The 15,778-nt window shown below is 41.5% G+C and overlaps 1 protein-coding gene across 1 annotated transcript in view; it reads left to right on the top strand.

The window, feature by feature from the left end:
• CPT2 (Carnitine palmitoyltransferase 2) overlaps nucleotides 1–15,778 on the top strand; it is a 127,448-nt gene that overhangs the window by 61,729 nt on the left and 49,941 nt on the right. The window contains exon 8 of the mRNA XM_090381154.1: nucleotides 5,654–5,924. Within this exon, the coding sequence (XP_090237280.1) occupies nucleotides 5,654–5,924 (271 nt within the window). The remainder of the gene's footprint in view (nucleotides 1–5,653; nucleotides 5,925–15,778) is intronic.

The raw sequence follows: 15,778 nt of genomic DNA, 5'->3' as shown, positions 1-15,778 counted from the left end.
GAAGAAGATGACGTCTCTCCAAAATACAAGACTAAATCAAAAACTCATTCTAACGTAAACTGGGTAATCCATCTCTCTACTAGAGCGTGGCAAATCCTAGGAACGCAGAGCCGTATTTTCATTGGCTGGGGAAGCCACAGATTTAAAGAACATATTCCTGTCCCCAAATGCTATAAATGTCTTCGCTTTGGCCACACTTCGCACACATGCAACCAGCGAGAGTCGACGTGTGGCCACTGTGCCCAAAAAGGGCATGGATACAGGGACTGCCCAGCAAAAGATCAACCACCAACCTGTGCCAACTGTAAGGTGGCCAAGGCGCCCCATCAGCACTCAATCAGGGATGGAAACTGTCCAGTATACCTAAAAGCTAAAAGTCTGTACCAAATGAGAATCAACTATGGATAGAGCCCCTTTAACCAATAACTACAAAGAAATAAGAATTGTCCAACAAAATGCACAGAGAGCTAGGGGAGTAGCCGACCAGCTAAAAGTAAAAATAGAGGAAAACCAAATAGATGTGGTCTTACTTCAAGAACCCTATGTCCGGTCGGGAGTGGTTACTGGGTATCCTGCAACATACAAAACAGTTTATTGCACAACAGAGAACCCTTGGGCTGCAATAATAGTCAGAAATCCAGATATCACTACCACCAAGATAACGCCACTCTGTACTGCAAACAGTGCTTGCGCACAAATTATAACTCCGCTGGGCCCGCTCTTCTTGTTGTCCTTATATACCCATCCTGGAGAAGATATTGCCCCAGCAATCTCAACTATCCAGACAGCTCTCCAACTTCTTTCAGGGGGGCGGTTGCTAATAGCCATGGACGCAAACTGCCGATCTGTGCTTTGGCACAGTCACACACCTGACAGGTCTGCTCATAGGAATGGTGCACAACTTGAAGATTTCTTCCTCACAACAGGACTTCAAGTTATAAACCGCCCTGGTCATCTCCACACCTACAGCGGCCCCCTCTGGGAAAGCAACATTGACGTTACAGCGGCGACTCCAGATATTGCTGTCAAGCTCGCCAGATGGACTGTTCAAGAATCCTGGACTACGTCGGACCACAGAGCAATTTCATTCTCCCTGGTTCGCTCTCTGGAACGTACCCCTCCAGTCCCCAGAGATGTGATACGTTATAACGTCAAGAAGGCTGACTGGGAGCGCTTTCGAACAGAACTGTCAACGAGACTCCCTGAAGATATTCCACTCTTTGACACGCTAACTCCGGATGACTGTGTAAAAAGCATTACCGCTACTATCAGAAGCGTCTGCGACCTTTCCATCCCACGCAGAAGGCCCTACAGGTATGCTGTCCCTTGGTGGAACCACCAGCTAGACGATCTAAGAAGAAGGGTCCACCATGCTAGGAAAATGTTCCAGCGGGCAAGGGCGACGATGTCCTCCCAAGAGATTACAGCAGCCAGGGAAGCTTACCGCACAGTCAGAAATGAATATACTAAAGAAATTCGCAAAAACAAAAAGCAATCGTGGCAAACTCTGGTGTCTATCTCCGGAAATGAGAACCCATGGGGCATCGTTTTCAAAATTGTAACTAATAAATTACCACGTGGTGAGGTGCTTGATACAACACTGAAAATAGACGGTACTTCCACCTATACCTGGGAGGATACTATAAATAACATTCTTGATACCATTTACCCTGTTGAAGAGGCACCTTTGACGCAACAGCAACAAGAAATTATCAACCAGAATTTAGAATACCACACAGCAACGGTGGAGCCCCCGTTCACCAGCTTTGAGATGGACGTGGCAATTAACAAGATGAAAGATGGAAAAACACCAGGTGCAGACCTGCTGGAAGTAGAAGTTCTCAAAAAATTCGCTGAGGCCTGCCCAGCTATACTTCTAAGCCTACAGAATAAGTGCCTGGCAGAGGGCACCTTCCCAGCTTCATGGAAGACTGCAACCTTAAAACTAATTCTGAAAAACTCGGACAAGTCACCACAGAACCCAGCCTCATATCGCCCGATTGCCTTACTCTCCGTGATGGCCAAACTACTGGAGCGTCTACTCTTGTTTAGACTTTCTGCCTGCTATGAGGAACACCAACTCTCCTCAGAAAAACAATATGGCTTTAAAAAAGGCTGCAGCACTGAAGACGCTGTCAACAATCTAATCACCCAAGCAACGCACTCAGCTTTCAAGTACTCTCTTGCTATATTGGTGGACTTTGCTGGAGCTTTCGACCGCCTGTGGTGGCCCAGCGTTCTTCGGAGACTTCGGCACTCAAATGTTTCTAAAAATCTATATAACAGTTTGAAGTCTTATCTAACCAACAGAAAAGTACGAGTTACTAACAAATATCAGACAGTTACCAGATTCATCCACCGGGGATGTCCGCAGGGCTCTGTGCTTGGCCCGTTCCTCTGGTCTATTGTCTTGGACGAGTTCCTGGGCTTGGACCTTGGGGGGGGCTGAGCCCTTGGCCTTTGCGGACGACCTTGTCCTGTTGGTGCGTGCGGACACTAGGTCGTCCTTGGAAATTATTGCAAATGCGGCGCTTGTGAAGCTCCAGAACTGGGCAGCCTTGCACAACCTTACCATCTCGGCAGAAAAAACAAAATCCATTCTCCTAAAGGGCAGACGACAAATTAGAAGACCACCTACGATGAAATTAAACTTCACCCCCATCCGACTGTACACAGAGGTTAAATACTTAGGTATTTACATTGACTCAGGTCTTAATTTCCATAACCACCTGAAATATCTAGCCACCAAAATCCGGAAGTATGCCGCCATGATCAGGAGGGTGAGCAGAGCCGACTGGGGCCTGAAGCACAAAGCTCTGACCCTCATATACAAAGCAGTATATGTCCCGATTGTCTGCTATGGTGCCTCCACCTGGTATAGACAAGCTACACTATCAAAAAACAAACAGAAGCTGGATACAATTCAAAGGTTCATGCTGCTATCAATTAGTAGGGCATGCCGCACTGTTAGCACCCCTGCCTTGCAAGTTCTAACAGGTTGTCAGCCACTCTACCTAGAAGTAGTCAGGCGAGGCCTATATTACCACCTTAGGAAAGGAACACCAGCTGAAATAGTAAATATCCAGCTGGATCTTGCAAATGACCCCAAGATAGAGAAGAGGAGAATCACCCAACACCTACAAGCGATATGGCAACAGAGCTGGGAAACCACACAGAAAGGAGACATCACGAGGCGATTCCTCCCAACTATAAACCATACTCACCCAGAGCCCCCTCCATGGTTCTCACCTGGTCTGCACATGACGTTTATCATCACTGGACACGGCCCCTTCCGTCAGAAACTCACAGCTATGGGGATTGAAAGAGACCCGCGGTGCCATTGTGGAGAAGAAGAGTCCTGGGGGCATCTCATGTATGAGTGCCCTGCCTATGACAACAGTAGAATCAAGTTTGCTACCGCAATTCAAAGGAATCCACGAAACCAAGAGTCCTCGCTGCTGCTCGATGAAAACACATACAGGGCACTAACTGTGTATGCGCAGGAAATCTTCGCACTGAGGCTAGCCAAGATTGCTGAAATGAGAACAACATTGGATCATGCTGCCCAAGGCCTGAATCAGACTGGCGTGGGTTAGCTCCTCCTCCGCTAGAGGACACTGCCTTGACAACTTGCAAATCCTTTAAGGGTAGGAACACTGCTGGTACCATTCTGGTGCGGGACTGCTGGCACTCATCGAGTGCGGGATACTGCTGCAAACCCCTTATAGGGTAGGATCAGCCGGCACCGTTCTGGTGCGGGATTGGTGGCACTCTGGAGAACTCCTGAGTGCGGGATACAGAGTCCATTGGCCTCTGGTGATCATGCAGGGGCACCTGTCCCCTGCTACTTTAACTCCCACCCCCAGATCCCTATTTTCACCTCACAAAGAGCGGACTGCTCCTTAACTTCAGTCCGTCCTCCTTTCCCTCTTTCTGTTCCTTCTAACTCGTACTCCTGCTCTGTTTTCCTCCCCCCCACTTTTTTATTTTTTATTATTATTATTTTTTTTTTATTTATTTATTTAATTATTTATTTATTATTTTTTTTTAATTTTATTATTATTATTTTATTATTTATTTATTTATTTTTTTTTTTTATTTTATTATTATTATTTTATTATTTATTTATTTATTTTTATTTTTTTTATTTTATTATTATTATTTTTATTTTATTTTATTTTATTTTTTTTTTCACTTGACCTTTGTCAGGAAGCTTAGGCAACCCTGGCAAAGGCCAGCCAGAGTATAATGGGCAGCCTGGCTCACCTCCCAGTGGTGGTGGCGGGCAACGTGGGGTCCCACTAGGGGCTCTGCGGCCAAGCAGCCAGAGACACAACAACAAAACATAACACTACTCTGACAGAAACCAGACATTACACTTTTTCTGGCTTTTACAGAGATTCTGTATTTCTTCACAAAGTACCATGGTGCAGATGTGGGAAACCACAGGTGGCGCCTTTCACAAAACACTATGCCACTATGCCACTATGTACTTAGAAAAATCAAAAATTTTTGTCATGCTGCCAGCTAAGTTGTCTTACCTTGGTGAACAGTATGCTTCAGTACATGGGTGAATTCAAATGATAAAATCATGTCTGTAACAGCTGAAGTCATTTAAAACTAACAAGCTTCAGGCTTCTGAAGTATTGCAGTGAGCATGAATATAAAATCCAAGTACTGGATCTGGAAATTCTGAGTACTAATAATATTAGCCTGTGTGTATGTAAAAAGCATCATTTTTTATAGCCAAGAAAGCAATCCATACAATAAGCTATACACAGTAATGATGCTTTTGTGTTGAATGCATCTGTTAAACATATCTAGGAACACAGCCTACGGACACTGTGGTCCCAAATCAGTTTACATATTTGTGGCTTGAAAAACTCAGAATACCTCCTGGTAAAATCCTGTCTCCTGAGCAATAAAAGCTTTTAAGAAACTCCTGTAGTCATCAACAGGATTGGAACCATACCGATCCAGATGAATATAAAAACAGTTATACTATTACAAAGCAGTTGGAGTTATGTAAACCTTTATATCAGTGGCATTCAGAACATGTTATTTTGTTTTTTCTGAAAGAGCCTATCCCTTCCCCCACTATTTCTCTTTAATGCTACACCTTTATAAACATTTCAGAATTTTGTCTGCTAGTCATAAATCGAACCTTAAAGTCATTTCTTTATTTTCTGATTAAAGGGAAAGCCATTTGTAAGTGCACCATCCTAGTAGAATTAAAAAAAGTGCTCTACAGGTTTTTTGCCTGTGAATGAAGTCTTATAAACAGTGATTTCTTTTTAATTTTTAGTTTTATATTAATTTCGAAAATAGTAGATTTCACTTTTGATAAATAGATAAATAATTTTGAAAGATAAATATTAATAAATAGTTAGATTTTACTATTTCCTTTGGAAACAGTGTAATCTAACTTATTTTACCCAAATTAAATGAAATTAAATCTAACTAGTGATAAAACTAAAGGTTGAAGACTTATGTTTATAAATATATGTAAATTTTAATTATGGTCAGGAAATTCCTGGGGCACTCAATTTATTCTGAGCTCTTATACATTTTTAAAATGTTTTTGGCATTAAAAATTTCATTTTAAATTTATTTTATAGGGGAGTAAATTGAAAATGCTGTCATTTTATCATAGGTAATCTGTTGCCACCTTCTCATTTCCATGCTTATCTTGCTCATATCTTGAAGGACAACACACACTCACCACCATTTCCAGTGTCTGTTCTCACAACCGAGAATCGAAATATTTGGGCATCAGTTAGGGAGCAATTGAAGAATCTGGGCAATACTGAGCAGTTTAATTTAATTGATACTGCTATTTTTGCAATGGTTTTGGATGAAGAGACTCTTGGCAGTGACTTAATAAAAACTGCACATCATATGTTGCATGGTCCAGCAGTCAACAGGTATGTATTCTACAGGATTATTATTTTATATTGTTTACGTATTTGAAAACTGTAATATTGCATGTCTTTTTTGTTATTTAAGAAATAAGCAACAGTTAATTTGGTTTTGAGTGAAAGACACAAGTGTTCTAATAATAGAAATACTATATCTGGAGATAAAGATGTCTCACCAGAATCCAAAATAGTATTTTAGTCCTATTTTTTTGGCATGAATGAGAATTGTATATGCAAAATAATAAAGCATACATGAAATTCAGAAGGAATTTTATTTCATGTGAAATTTTGAAAACAAGGTAACAAATTTAATTAGCCAAACATGTGTCATTGGTCAAATTTCAGTGTGTTGGCACCTGCAGTCTTATAGTCGGCATTAATTTTATCATTAAGCTCTGGTGAATTATGCTCATTAACTTAACCACTGGCGAAATATTCATTTCTGTATTCAAAAATAATGGGAAGTATAATTATACAAAATTCTCTGGACAGCAAATGCCCTCACAGAATAGCTACAGGAAATAAAAAATCTGTTACTTTCTCTTAAATGCGTACAATGCATATTCCTCACTGTAATCAAAAGTTTCTGTTATGACTGTGTAATTCACTGCTAATGAACATTAGCATTAATATTCATTAATATGTTATTCATCTTACAAAACTAACTCTTACACAGGAGGAGATGTTCAGGTTAAAAAATTTTTATAAAAGTATTCAATAATATTATCAGAATTCGTTGATAGTTTCAGTGTTGAAACACATTATTCCTTATTTAGAAATTATCTCAATCTTTACATTCATTTCTGTGTACATACCTGCCAACTTTTATAGTTTTTCCAGAAGATTAGAAGAAATTGTCTTTCATTGGATTTATGGAAAGTCTACTTTTCTTCAGTATTTAAGTCAAGATTGTGATATATGTTTTTAAAATGTGGACTACTTAATTTGGCTCCAGGTGTTTTGTTTGTTTTCTACATCAGCATTTTGTTTTCTACATCATCTTTTGTTTTGTTTTCCTTTTGTTTTCTACATCAGCATGTTCGGGAGGCAACTCGAGGGAGTAATACTCTCCTTTTGTTTTCTACATCAGCATGTTCGGGAGGCAACTCGAGGGAGTAATACTCTTGATTTGATTAACAGTAGTGATTCTTCATGCATTAAGAATCTGCAGATAAATGAACCACTAGGTGGCAGTGATCACAGTGTTCTGAAGTGGGATTTACTCAAAGAGGTAACAACCATTAGGGGTAAAGGGAAGGGGTATTGCTTTCGTAAAGGCGACTACGATGGACTGAGACAGTATTTAAATTCTATACAGTGGGATCAACTGATGATGTTAGCAACAGCAAATTCAAAATGGGAAGCATTCAAAGGACTTATCTTGGAAGCTACTAGGCTTTACATACCAACTAGAAATATTGTTCAAGGTTTAGGCCTAAGTGGATGTCAGATGAACTAATGAGGCATATGGCAGAGAAGAAAAATGCATGGGATACATACAAATTAACACGTGACACGGACGCCTATGATAGATACAAGTTGATCTGTAACCAAGTTACAAAGGAGGTTAGGCAGGCGAAGGCAGATTACGAGAAATCCTTGGCCAGGGATGCGAAGAAAAACAGCAAGGAGTTCTTTACTTATGTAAACTCTAGAAGGAAGGGGATGAATCAGATTGGTCCACTTGATATCGATGGGTCAACTGTTGATGATCCTGCTCAGGTAGCTAACAAACTAAATGAATATTTTGCATTGACATTCACACATGAGGAGTTATTCACCGAGGAGAATGCCAGAGGTGTATTCAACTCTGGCAGTAAGCTAGAGAATCTTGTAATAACTGAGAGTAAAGTGGAGGAGAAATTGTTGAAGATAAACACAAGAAAGGCACCTGGGGTGGATGGGATCTATCCAGTTATATTAAAGGAGGCAGCAAAGGAAGTAAGCAAACCCTTAGCCATAATTATGAGAGCTTCCTTGGACTCAGGGGAGGTACCCATGGACTGGAGATGTGCAAATGTGACCCCAATTCACAAAGGAGGATCAAAGGGCGACACAAGTAATTATAGACCTGTCAGTTTAATTTCTGTTCCTGTAAAATTAATGGAGGCACTGGTTAAAGAAGCACTGCAGGATCATCTAGACAAGACTTCAGTTATAGCTTGAACACAGCATGGATTTGTTAAGCGGAAAACTTGCCTGACCAATTTGATTGGACACTATGATATGGTCACAAAGGAACTGGATGCGGGAAATAACTTTGATATCATATATTTGGATCTTAGAAAGGCTTTTGATACTGTTGCACATGGAAGACTGCTGCACAAATTGGAGCGGTGTGGCATTGGAGGCAGATTGCTGCTATGGATAAAGGGGTGGTTGAGGGGGAGAACACAGAGAGTGGTAATCAATGGACACTGCTCATTGTGGACTAATGTTATTAGTGGAATCCCTCAGGGTTCAGTATTGGGTCCTTTATTGTTTTCTTTATTTATAAATGATATTGATGATGGTATATCAAGCTTAATGTCCAAGTTTGCAGACGATACGAAGGTTGGCAGGGTTGTCAAGGACACTACTGACACTATGCTGCTGCAACAGGATCTGGAAAGGTTGAGCAGATTATTATTATTATTATTATTAGCCCTATGATGCAAGGAAGCCTGAGGCTTATGCTGCATCAGCCAAAAAAAATTCCCAAGAGAGAGGAATCACCAAGCAAGAGAAGGATGATGATATCCAGCTCAGGACCATGGGTTTGCCAAGCCCATACTCACCAGATGTGAACCCCTGGAGTTGATTATACGAGCTGTTTCTGGTAATCTGATCAGTCTTGCCTTGAACATCAGGTGAGGATGCAACCGAGTTGTAGTGTCTATCTGCACTCTGTGTTTATTTAATTACAGTAGATTGTCGAAATAACGGAACATTCGAACTAACGGTACAGTGAGATCGGATGTTGACATACAGCGTAAATGTCTTAGCATTAGCATTAGTAGAGGCATATGATGCAAGAAAGCAAGCTTATTCAGCATCAGCCAAAAAAAAAAAAAAAAAACCCCACTCCCATTTCACCCCTCTGTTCGTTCGAAATACCTGTCCAGTTGAGCTTTAAATTTGTTTAGGCTATCAACTACTACAACAAGTGATGGAAGTCGGTTCCACTAACCAACCACCCGCTGGCCAAAGGCAAATTTCCGCACATCTATCTGACATCCATCCTTCCTCAATTTGAATTTATGCCCTCTGAGGTGATTATTCTGAGCAAGATGAAGAATCCCATTGGCATTGAGCATGCTCAAACCATTCAAAGCCTTATACACCTCTATCAGATCACCTCGCCGGTGTCTAGTCTCCAGACTCTGTAATTTGCAAAACTTAAGCCTTCTTCGTAAGAGCAACCCTTTGTTCCATTCACTAATCTTGTTGCCCTTTTCTGTACCCATTCCAGCAGTTCTACATCCTTCTTGAAATGAGGCCTCCAGACCTGTATACAGTACTCAAGATGTGGCCTAACCATTGCCTTATACAAGGGAATAATCACCTCCTTATCCCTGCTAGAAAAATTCCTGTATATCATTGACAAGACACCATGAGCTACTCTTGCAGCTCGTCTGCACTGCTCAGAGAACTTCATATCTGCCTGCACAATTACCCCCAGGTCCTTTTCATTCTCCACCACTGTCAGTGTAGTACCGCAGAGTTGATACGTTGCTCTGGGGTTACTGTTTCCCATATGTAGTACTTTACATTTGTCAATGTTAAACTTCATTTGCCACCTCTCAGCCCATCTGTTCAACCTTTCCAGATCCTATTGCAGCAGCAGCAGCATAGCGTCAGTAGTGTCCTTAACGACCCTGCCAACCTTTGTATCATCTGCAAACTTGGACATTAAACTTGATATCCCCTCATCAATATCATTCATAAACACCGAAAACAACAACGGACCCAACACTGAACCTTGAGGAACTCCACGTTGAGCAGTGTCCATTGATTACCACTCTCTGTCTTCTGCCACTCAACCAACCCCGTATCCATAGCAGCAATTTGCCTCCAATGCCACACTGCTCCAATTTGTGCAGCAGTCTTCCATGTGCAACAGTATCAAAAGCCTTTCTAAGATCCAAATATATAATATCAAAGTTATTCCCTGCATCCAGTTCTTTTGTGACTACATCATAGTATCCAATCAAATTGGTCAGGCAAGACCTGCCCTTAACAAAACCATGCTGCGTCTGAGCTATAACTGAATTCTTGTCTAGATGATCCTGCAGTGCTTCTTTAACCAGTGCCTCCATTAATTTACCTGGAACAGAAGTTAAACTAACAGGTCTATAATTACTTGTGTCAGCCTTTGATCCTCCTTTGTGAATTGGGGTTACATTTGTACATCTCCAGTCTATGGGTACCTCCCCTGAGTCCAAAGAAGCTCTCATAATTATGGCTAGGAGTTTGCATACTTCCTTTGCTGCCTCCTTTAATATAACTGGATAGATCCCATCCACCCCAGGTGCCTTTTTTATGTTTATCTTCAACAATCTCTCCTCCACTTTCCTCTCAGTTATTACAAAATCATCCAGCTCACTGCCAATGTTTACTTTACCTACATCATTCTCCTTCCTGAATAACTCCTCATGCGTGAATGTAGATGCAAAATACTCGTTTAGATTGTTAGCCACCTGAGCAGGATCCTCAACCGTTGAACCATCAATATCCAGTGGACCAATCTGATTCATCCCTTTCCTTCTCGAGTTCAAATATGTAAAGAACTCTTTTCTGTTTTTCTTTGCATCCTTTGCCAAGGATTTTTCGTAGTCTGCCTTTGCCTGCCTAATCTCCTTTGTGACTTGGTTACAGACCAACTTATATCTATCATAGGCTTCCATGTCACCCATTAATTTGTATGTATCCCATGCATTTTTCTTCTCTGCCACATGTCTCATTAATTCATCTGACAACCATTTAGGCCTAAACCTTGAACAGTATTTCTTAGTTGGTATGTAAAGCCTGGTAGCCTCCAAGATTAGTTCCTTGAATGCTTCCCATTTTGAGTTTGCTGTTGGTAACATCATCAGTTGGTCCCACTGTATAGAATTTAAATACTGTCTCAGACCATCATAGTCGCCTTTACGAAAACAAAAACCCTTCCCTTTACCTCTGATCGGAACTGGATCATGGATGATTGAAGACGGGTATTCTGGTGCGATGAGTCCCTTTTCCAGTTTCCACATAATTATGTTTTTTACTTACAGTCGATATTAATCCCTGAAAGGTTCGGATTACGTGTCCATTCTTGTAGACTATCTGCATCCCTTCATAGTCATTGTGCATCCACAGAGCAATGGACTCTTCCAGCAGGACAATGCGCCTCCCCACAGAGCCGTGGTGACTAGAACATGTTCGAAGAGCATTCTGCAGATTTTACGACCATGGAATGGCCTTCCCATTCACCGGACATGAACCCTGTGGAGCATCTTTGGGAGGTCCGTTCGAGCTTTGGATACTCTACCCAGAAAGGCGACTGAATTATGGACAGCGGTGCAGCAAGCATGGATGGAAATACCTGTGGACCGCTTTCGTGAACTAGTGGACTCAAGGCTTCGCCGTGTTGACTGCGCTTATTCGGGCGAAAGGTAGACCCACCTGTTACTAGGCACGTATTCCATGATTTCTGTCCACTCAGTTACCTCCTTGAGTAAATCCCACTTCAACACACTGTGATCACTGCCACCTAGTGGTTCATTTATCTGCAGATTCTTAATGCATGAAGAATCACTACTGATAATCAGATCAAGAGTATTGCTCCCTCTTGTTGCCTCACGAACATGCTGATGTAGAAAACAATCATCCAATAAATCCACAAAAGCCTTGCTAGTGTGCGAGTGACCAACCTACAAATTCCAGTCAATATCTGGGAAATTAAAATCCCCCATTATAAGACTCTCTGATTTACTGGCCCACTCTATTTCCCTGTACAATATCTTATTATACTCATCAGAGTCATTAGGCCTATAGCACACTCCTGCTCTCAATTTTGATTTCCCTATGCTTATGTCACACCAAACTGACTCGACACTGCCCTGTCCATCGATGTCGACTGGTTTCACTTCCTTGGACTTTATGTGTTTCTTAATTAATAGCATAACCCCTCCTCCCCTCCTGTCCTGTCTATCCTTTCTATACACATTGTATTCCCCAAATTCCAGTTCCGCATTACTTATATCTGTGTGACACCACGTCTCTGATATCCCAACAATATCTGCCTTTGATGTTTTGAGCAATACCTCAAATTCATCAAATTTATTTACCAAACTCCTAGCATTGGTGTACACGCAGGTATACATGCACCTGTTTCTATTCTTAGCTACCCTAACACAACCCATGTTTTTACTTGTACCGCAATGACTACCAGCAGTCTCTGAAATATCCTGCATCTTGTTTTCCAGGCTTCTGCTCATTTCAATAGAAGCAGTGCAAGAATCACTTCCACCTCTGCCAGTGGCTACTGTTAATCTATTAGTCCTTGTATCCCCCCAACTAGCAGTTTTCCGACCCACCTAACACTGCCTCGACAGCATCAGCAAAAATTCTTGCACCCTTTCTATTTAAGTGTATCCCATCCCTGTAGAAGCAATCTCTCCTGTTAACAGTAAGGCAACTCTGGCAGTAAGCTAGAGAATCTTGTAATAACTGAGAGTAAAGTGGAGGAGAAATTGTTGAAGATAAACACAAGAAAGGCACCTGGGGTGGATGGGATCTATCCAGTTATATTAAAGGAGGCAGCAAAGGAAGTAAGCAAACCCTTAGCCATAATTATGAGAGCTTCCTTGGACTCAGGGGAGGTACCCATGGACTGGAGATGTGCAAATGTGACCCCAATTCACAAAGGAGGATCAAAGGCTGACACAAGTAATTATAGACCTGTTAGTTTAACTTCTGTTCCATGGAAATTAATGGAGGCAGTGGTTCAAGAAGCATTGCATGATCATCTAGACAAGACTTCAGTTATAGCTTGAACACAGCATGGATTTGTTAAGTGGAAAACTTGCCTGACCAATTTGATTGGACACTATGATATGGTCACAAAGGAACCGGATGCGGGAAATAACTTTGATATCATATATTTGGATCTTAGAAAGGCTTTTGATACTGTTGCACATGGAAGACTGCTGCACAAATTGGAGCGGTGTGGCATTGGAGGCAGATTGCTGCTATGGATAAAGGGGTGGCTGAGGGGGAGAACACAGAGAGTGGTAATCAATGGACACTGCTCATTGTGGACTAATGTTATTAGTGGAATCCCTCAGGGTTCAGTATTGGGTCCTTTATTGTTTTCTTTATTTATAAATGATATTGATGATGGTATATCAAGCTTAATGTCCAAGTTTGCAGACGATACGAAGGTTGGCAGGGTTGTCAAGGACACTACTGACACTATGCTGCTGCAACAGGATCTGGAAAGGTTGAGCAGATGGGCTGAGAGGTGGCAAATGAAGTTTAACATTGACAAATGTAAAGTACTACATATGGGAAACAGCAACCCCAGAGCAATGTATCAACTCTGTGGTACTACACTGACAGTGGTAGAGAATGAAAGGGACCTGGGGGTGGTTGTGCAGGCAGATATGAAGTTCTCTGAGCAGTGCAGACGGGCTACAAGAGTAGCTCATGGTGTATTGTCAATGATATATAGGAATTTTTCTAGCAGGGATAAGGAGGTGATTATTCCCTTGTATAAGGCAATGGTCAGGCCACACCTAGAGTATTGTATACAGGCCTGGAGGCCTCATTTCAAGAAGGATGTAGAGCTGCTGGAACGAGTACAGCAAAGGGCAACAAGATTAGTGAATGGAACAAAGGGGTGCTCTTATGAAGAAAGGCTTAAGTTTTGCGAATTACAGTGTCTGGAGACTAGGCACCAGCGAGGTGATCTGATAGAGCTGTACAAAGCCTTGAATGGGTTAAGCATGCTCAATGCTGATGGGATTCTTCCTCTTGCTCAGAATAATCATTTGAGAGAGCATAAATTCAAATTGAGGAAAGACAGATGTAGGATAGATGTGCGGAAATTTGCCTTTAGGCAGCGGGTGGTTGGTAGGTGGAACAGACTTCCATCCCTTGTCGTGGAAGTTGATAGCCTAAATAAGTTTAAGGCTCAGCTGGACAGGTATTTCGAACGAACAGAGGGGTGAAGTGGAAGTGGTTATTTTTTATTTATTTATTTTACTTTATTTTTTTTTGGCTGATGCTGCATAAGCTTGCTTTCTTGCATCAAATGCCTCTATTAATGCTAATGCTAGGTGCCAAGCGATTTTGTGATCAAGTGTCTTTGCAAGTAAATTAGCACTCTTTCTTGGTGAAATAAAATTTGTTTCCTAATTTTCAGCATTACATTAATGCTCAGTTCATTCAGTAAAAGAAAGCACTTTACTAGATCAGAAGGAGAAGTAACCTTCTTTTTTTCTTCTCTTAATTTTTTGTTTTATTACTAACCCATTACCACTTGGTCACAAAGGTGTCACTGCTCCTGCCTCCACATGGCGGGGCCAGTAACCTGGAGGGGAAAAGCTCTCCCTTCCAGGGTGAAATGGAGCAATCAGTTCCTAAAACCCAGAAATGCACTGGGTGCATAGATGAAACCCTTACAGCGTGAAAACAGTCAGAGTCTGATTTTGTTGCAGCTAAACATCAAAAGACTGATGTAGCCAAAATTAGAACTCTAACCTTCCTTATCATTCACTCAACCGAAGGACAACTTATTGGCAAACTCTCACCATTTCTAGTGCAAAAATGCCTGGAAAGCATAATAGGTACTCTCAAGGCAGTTCATCACTTAAGATCAGGAGACTTACTGGTTGAAGTTGCCACTGCTCGACAGGCTGAACAACTACTAAACCTAAAATCCTTTGGTGGAACTTCCATTATCATTTCACCATACGTTTCCCTGAACATGTCAAGAGGTGTCATCACCAAATGGGACCTCATAAACGTGTCAGATGATGAGCTGAAACAAGAACTATAAGATCAAGTAGTAATCAATGTAAGAAGAATAATGACAAAAAAAAGACGGCACACTAGTTCCCACTCGGAACATAATACTCACATTCGATAACCCAAAACACCAACAGCGATCAGAGCAGGTTATGCTAATTGCCTTGTTAAAGTGTATATTCCAAACCCCTTATGCTGCTACAAGTGCCAGAAGTTTGGGCACTCACAAACAGTCTGCAGAGGAGCATCTGTTTTTGCCACATGTGGATCCACTGCGCGCACAAACACTAAATGCACAGCTACACCTAGTTGTCCAAACTGCTGAAAAGTACATCCGGCGTTTTCCAAGGAGTGTCCCCTTTGGAAAAGTGAAAAACACATATAGCAATACAAAACTGAACACAATGACACCAAAGGGGACACTCCTACCAAGAGGCCAAAAAGTCTTTACCAGCCCTGAATACTAATAAACCAACCTATGCTCAAGCAACCAAAAGAGATATATCTATTGCAACCCAAACAGTGGTAACTATGCCACCAAGCGAATCGCTATCTCAGTGGGCAAGGTCAGTATTAGCCACTGTACCAGTAAACCAAACGACTAGCAAACAAAGTAAAGCCATAAATACTCCAATTACTGTACAATTAGATGCCTCCCCACAGAAAAACTATTCACTGATGAGGATATGGACATTGCTAGCAAAATTCCTATATATTATTGACAAGACTCCGTGACCTACCCTGGCAGCCCCTCTGCACTGCTCAGCGAACTTCATATTTGACTGCACTATTACTCCCCAGGTCTTTTTCACTTTCCACTTCCCTGAGTGTAGTACCACACAGTTGGTATGTTTCTCTTTGGTTATTGC

The sequence above is a fragment of the Mastigoproctus giganteus genome, chromosome 9, assembly GCF_048544385.1.
Source record: "Mastigoproctus giganteus isolate SK-2022 chromosome 9, ASM4854438v1, whole genome shotgun sequence".
NCBI lineage: Eukaryota > Metazoa > Arthropoda > Arachnida > Uropygi > Thelyphonidae > Mastigoproctus > Mastigoproctus giganteus.
This window is presented reverse-complemented; position numbering and strand designations above follow the sequence as displayed.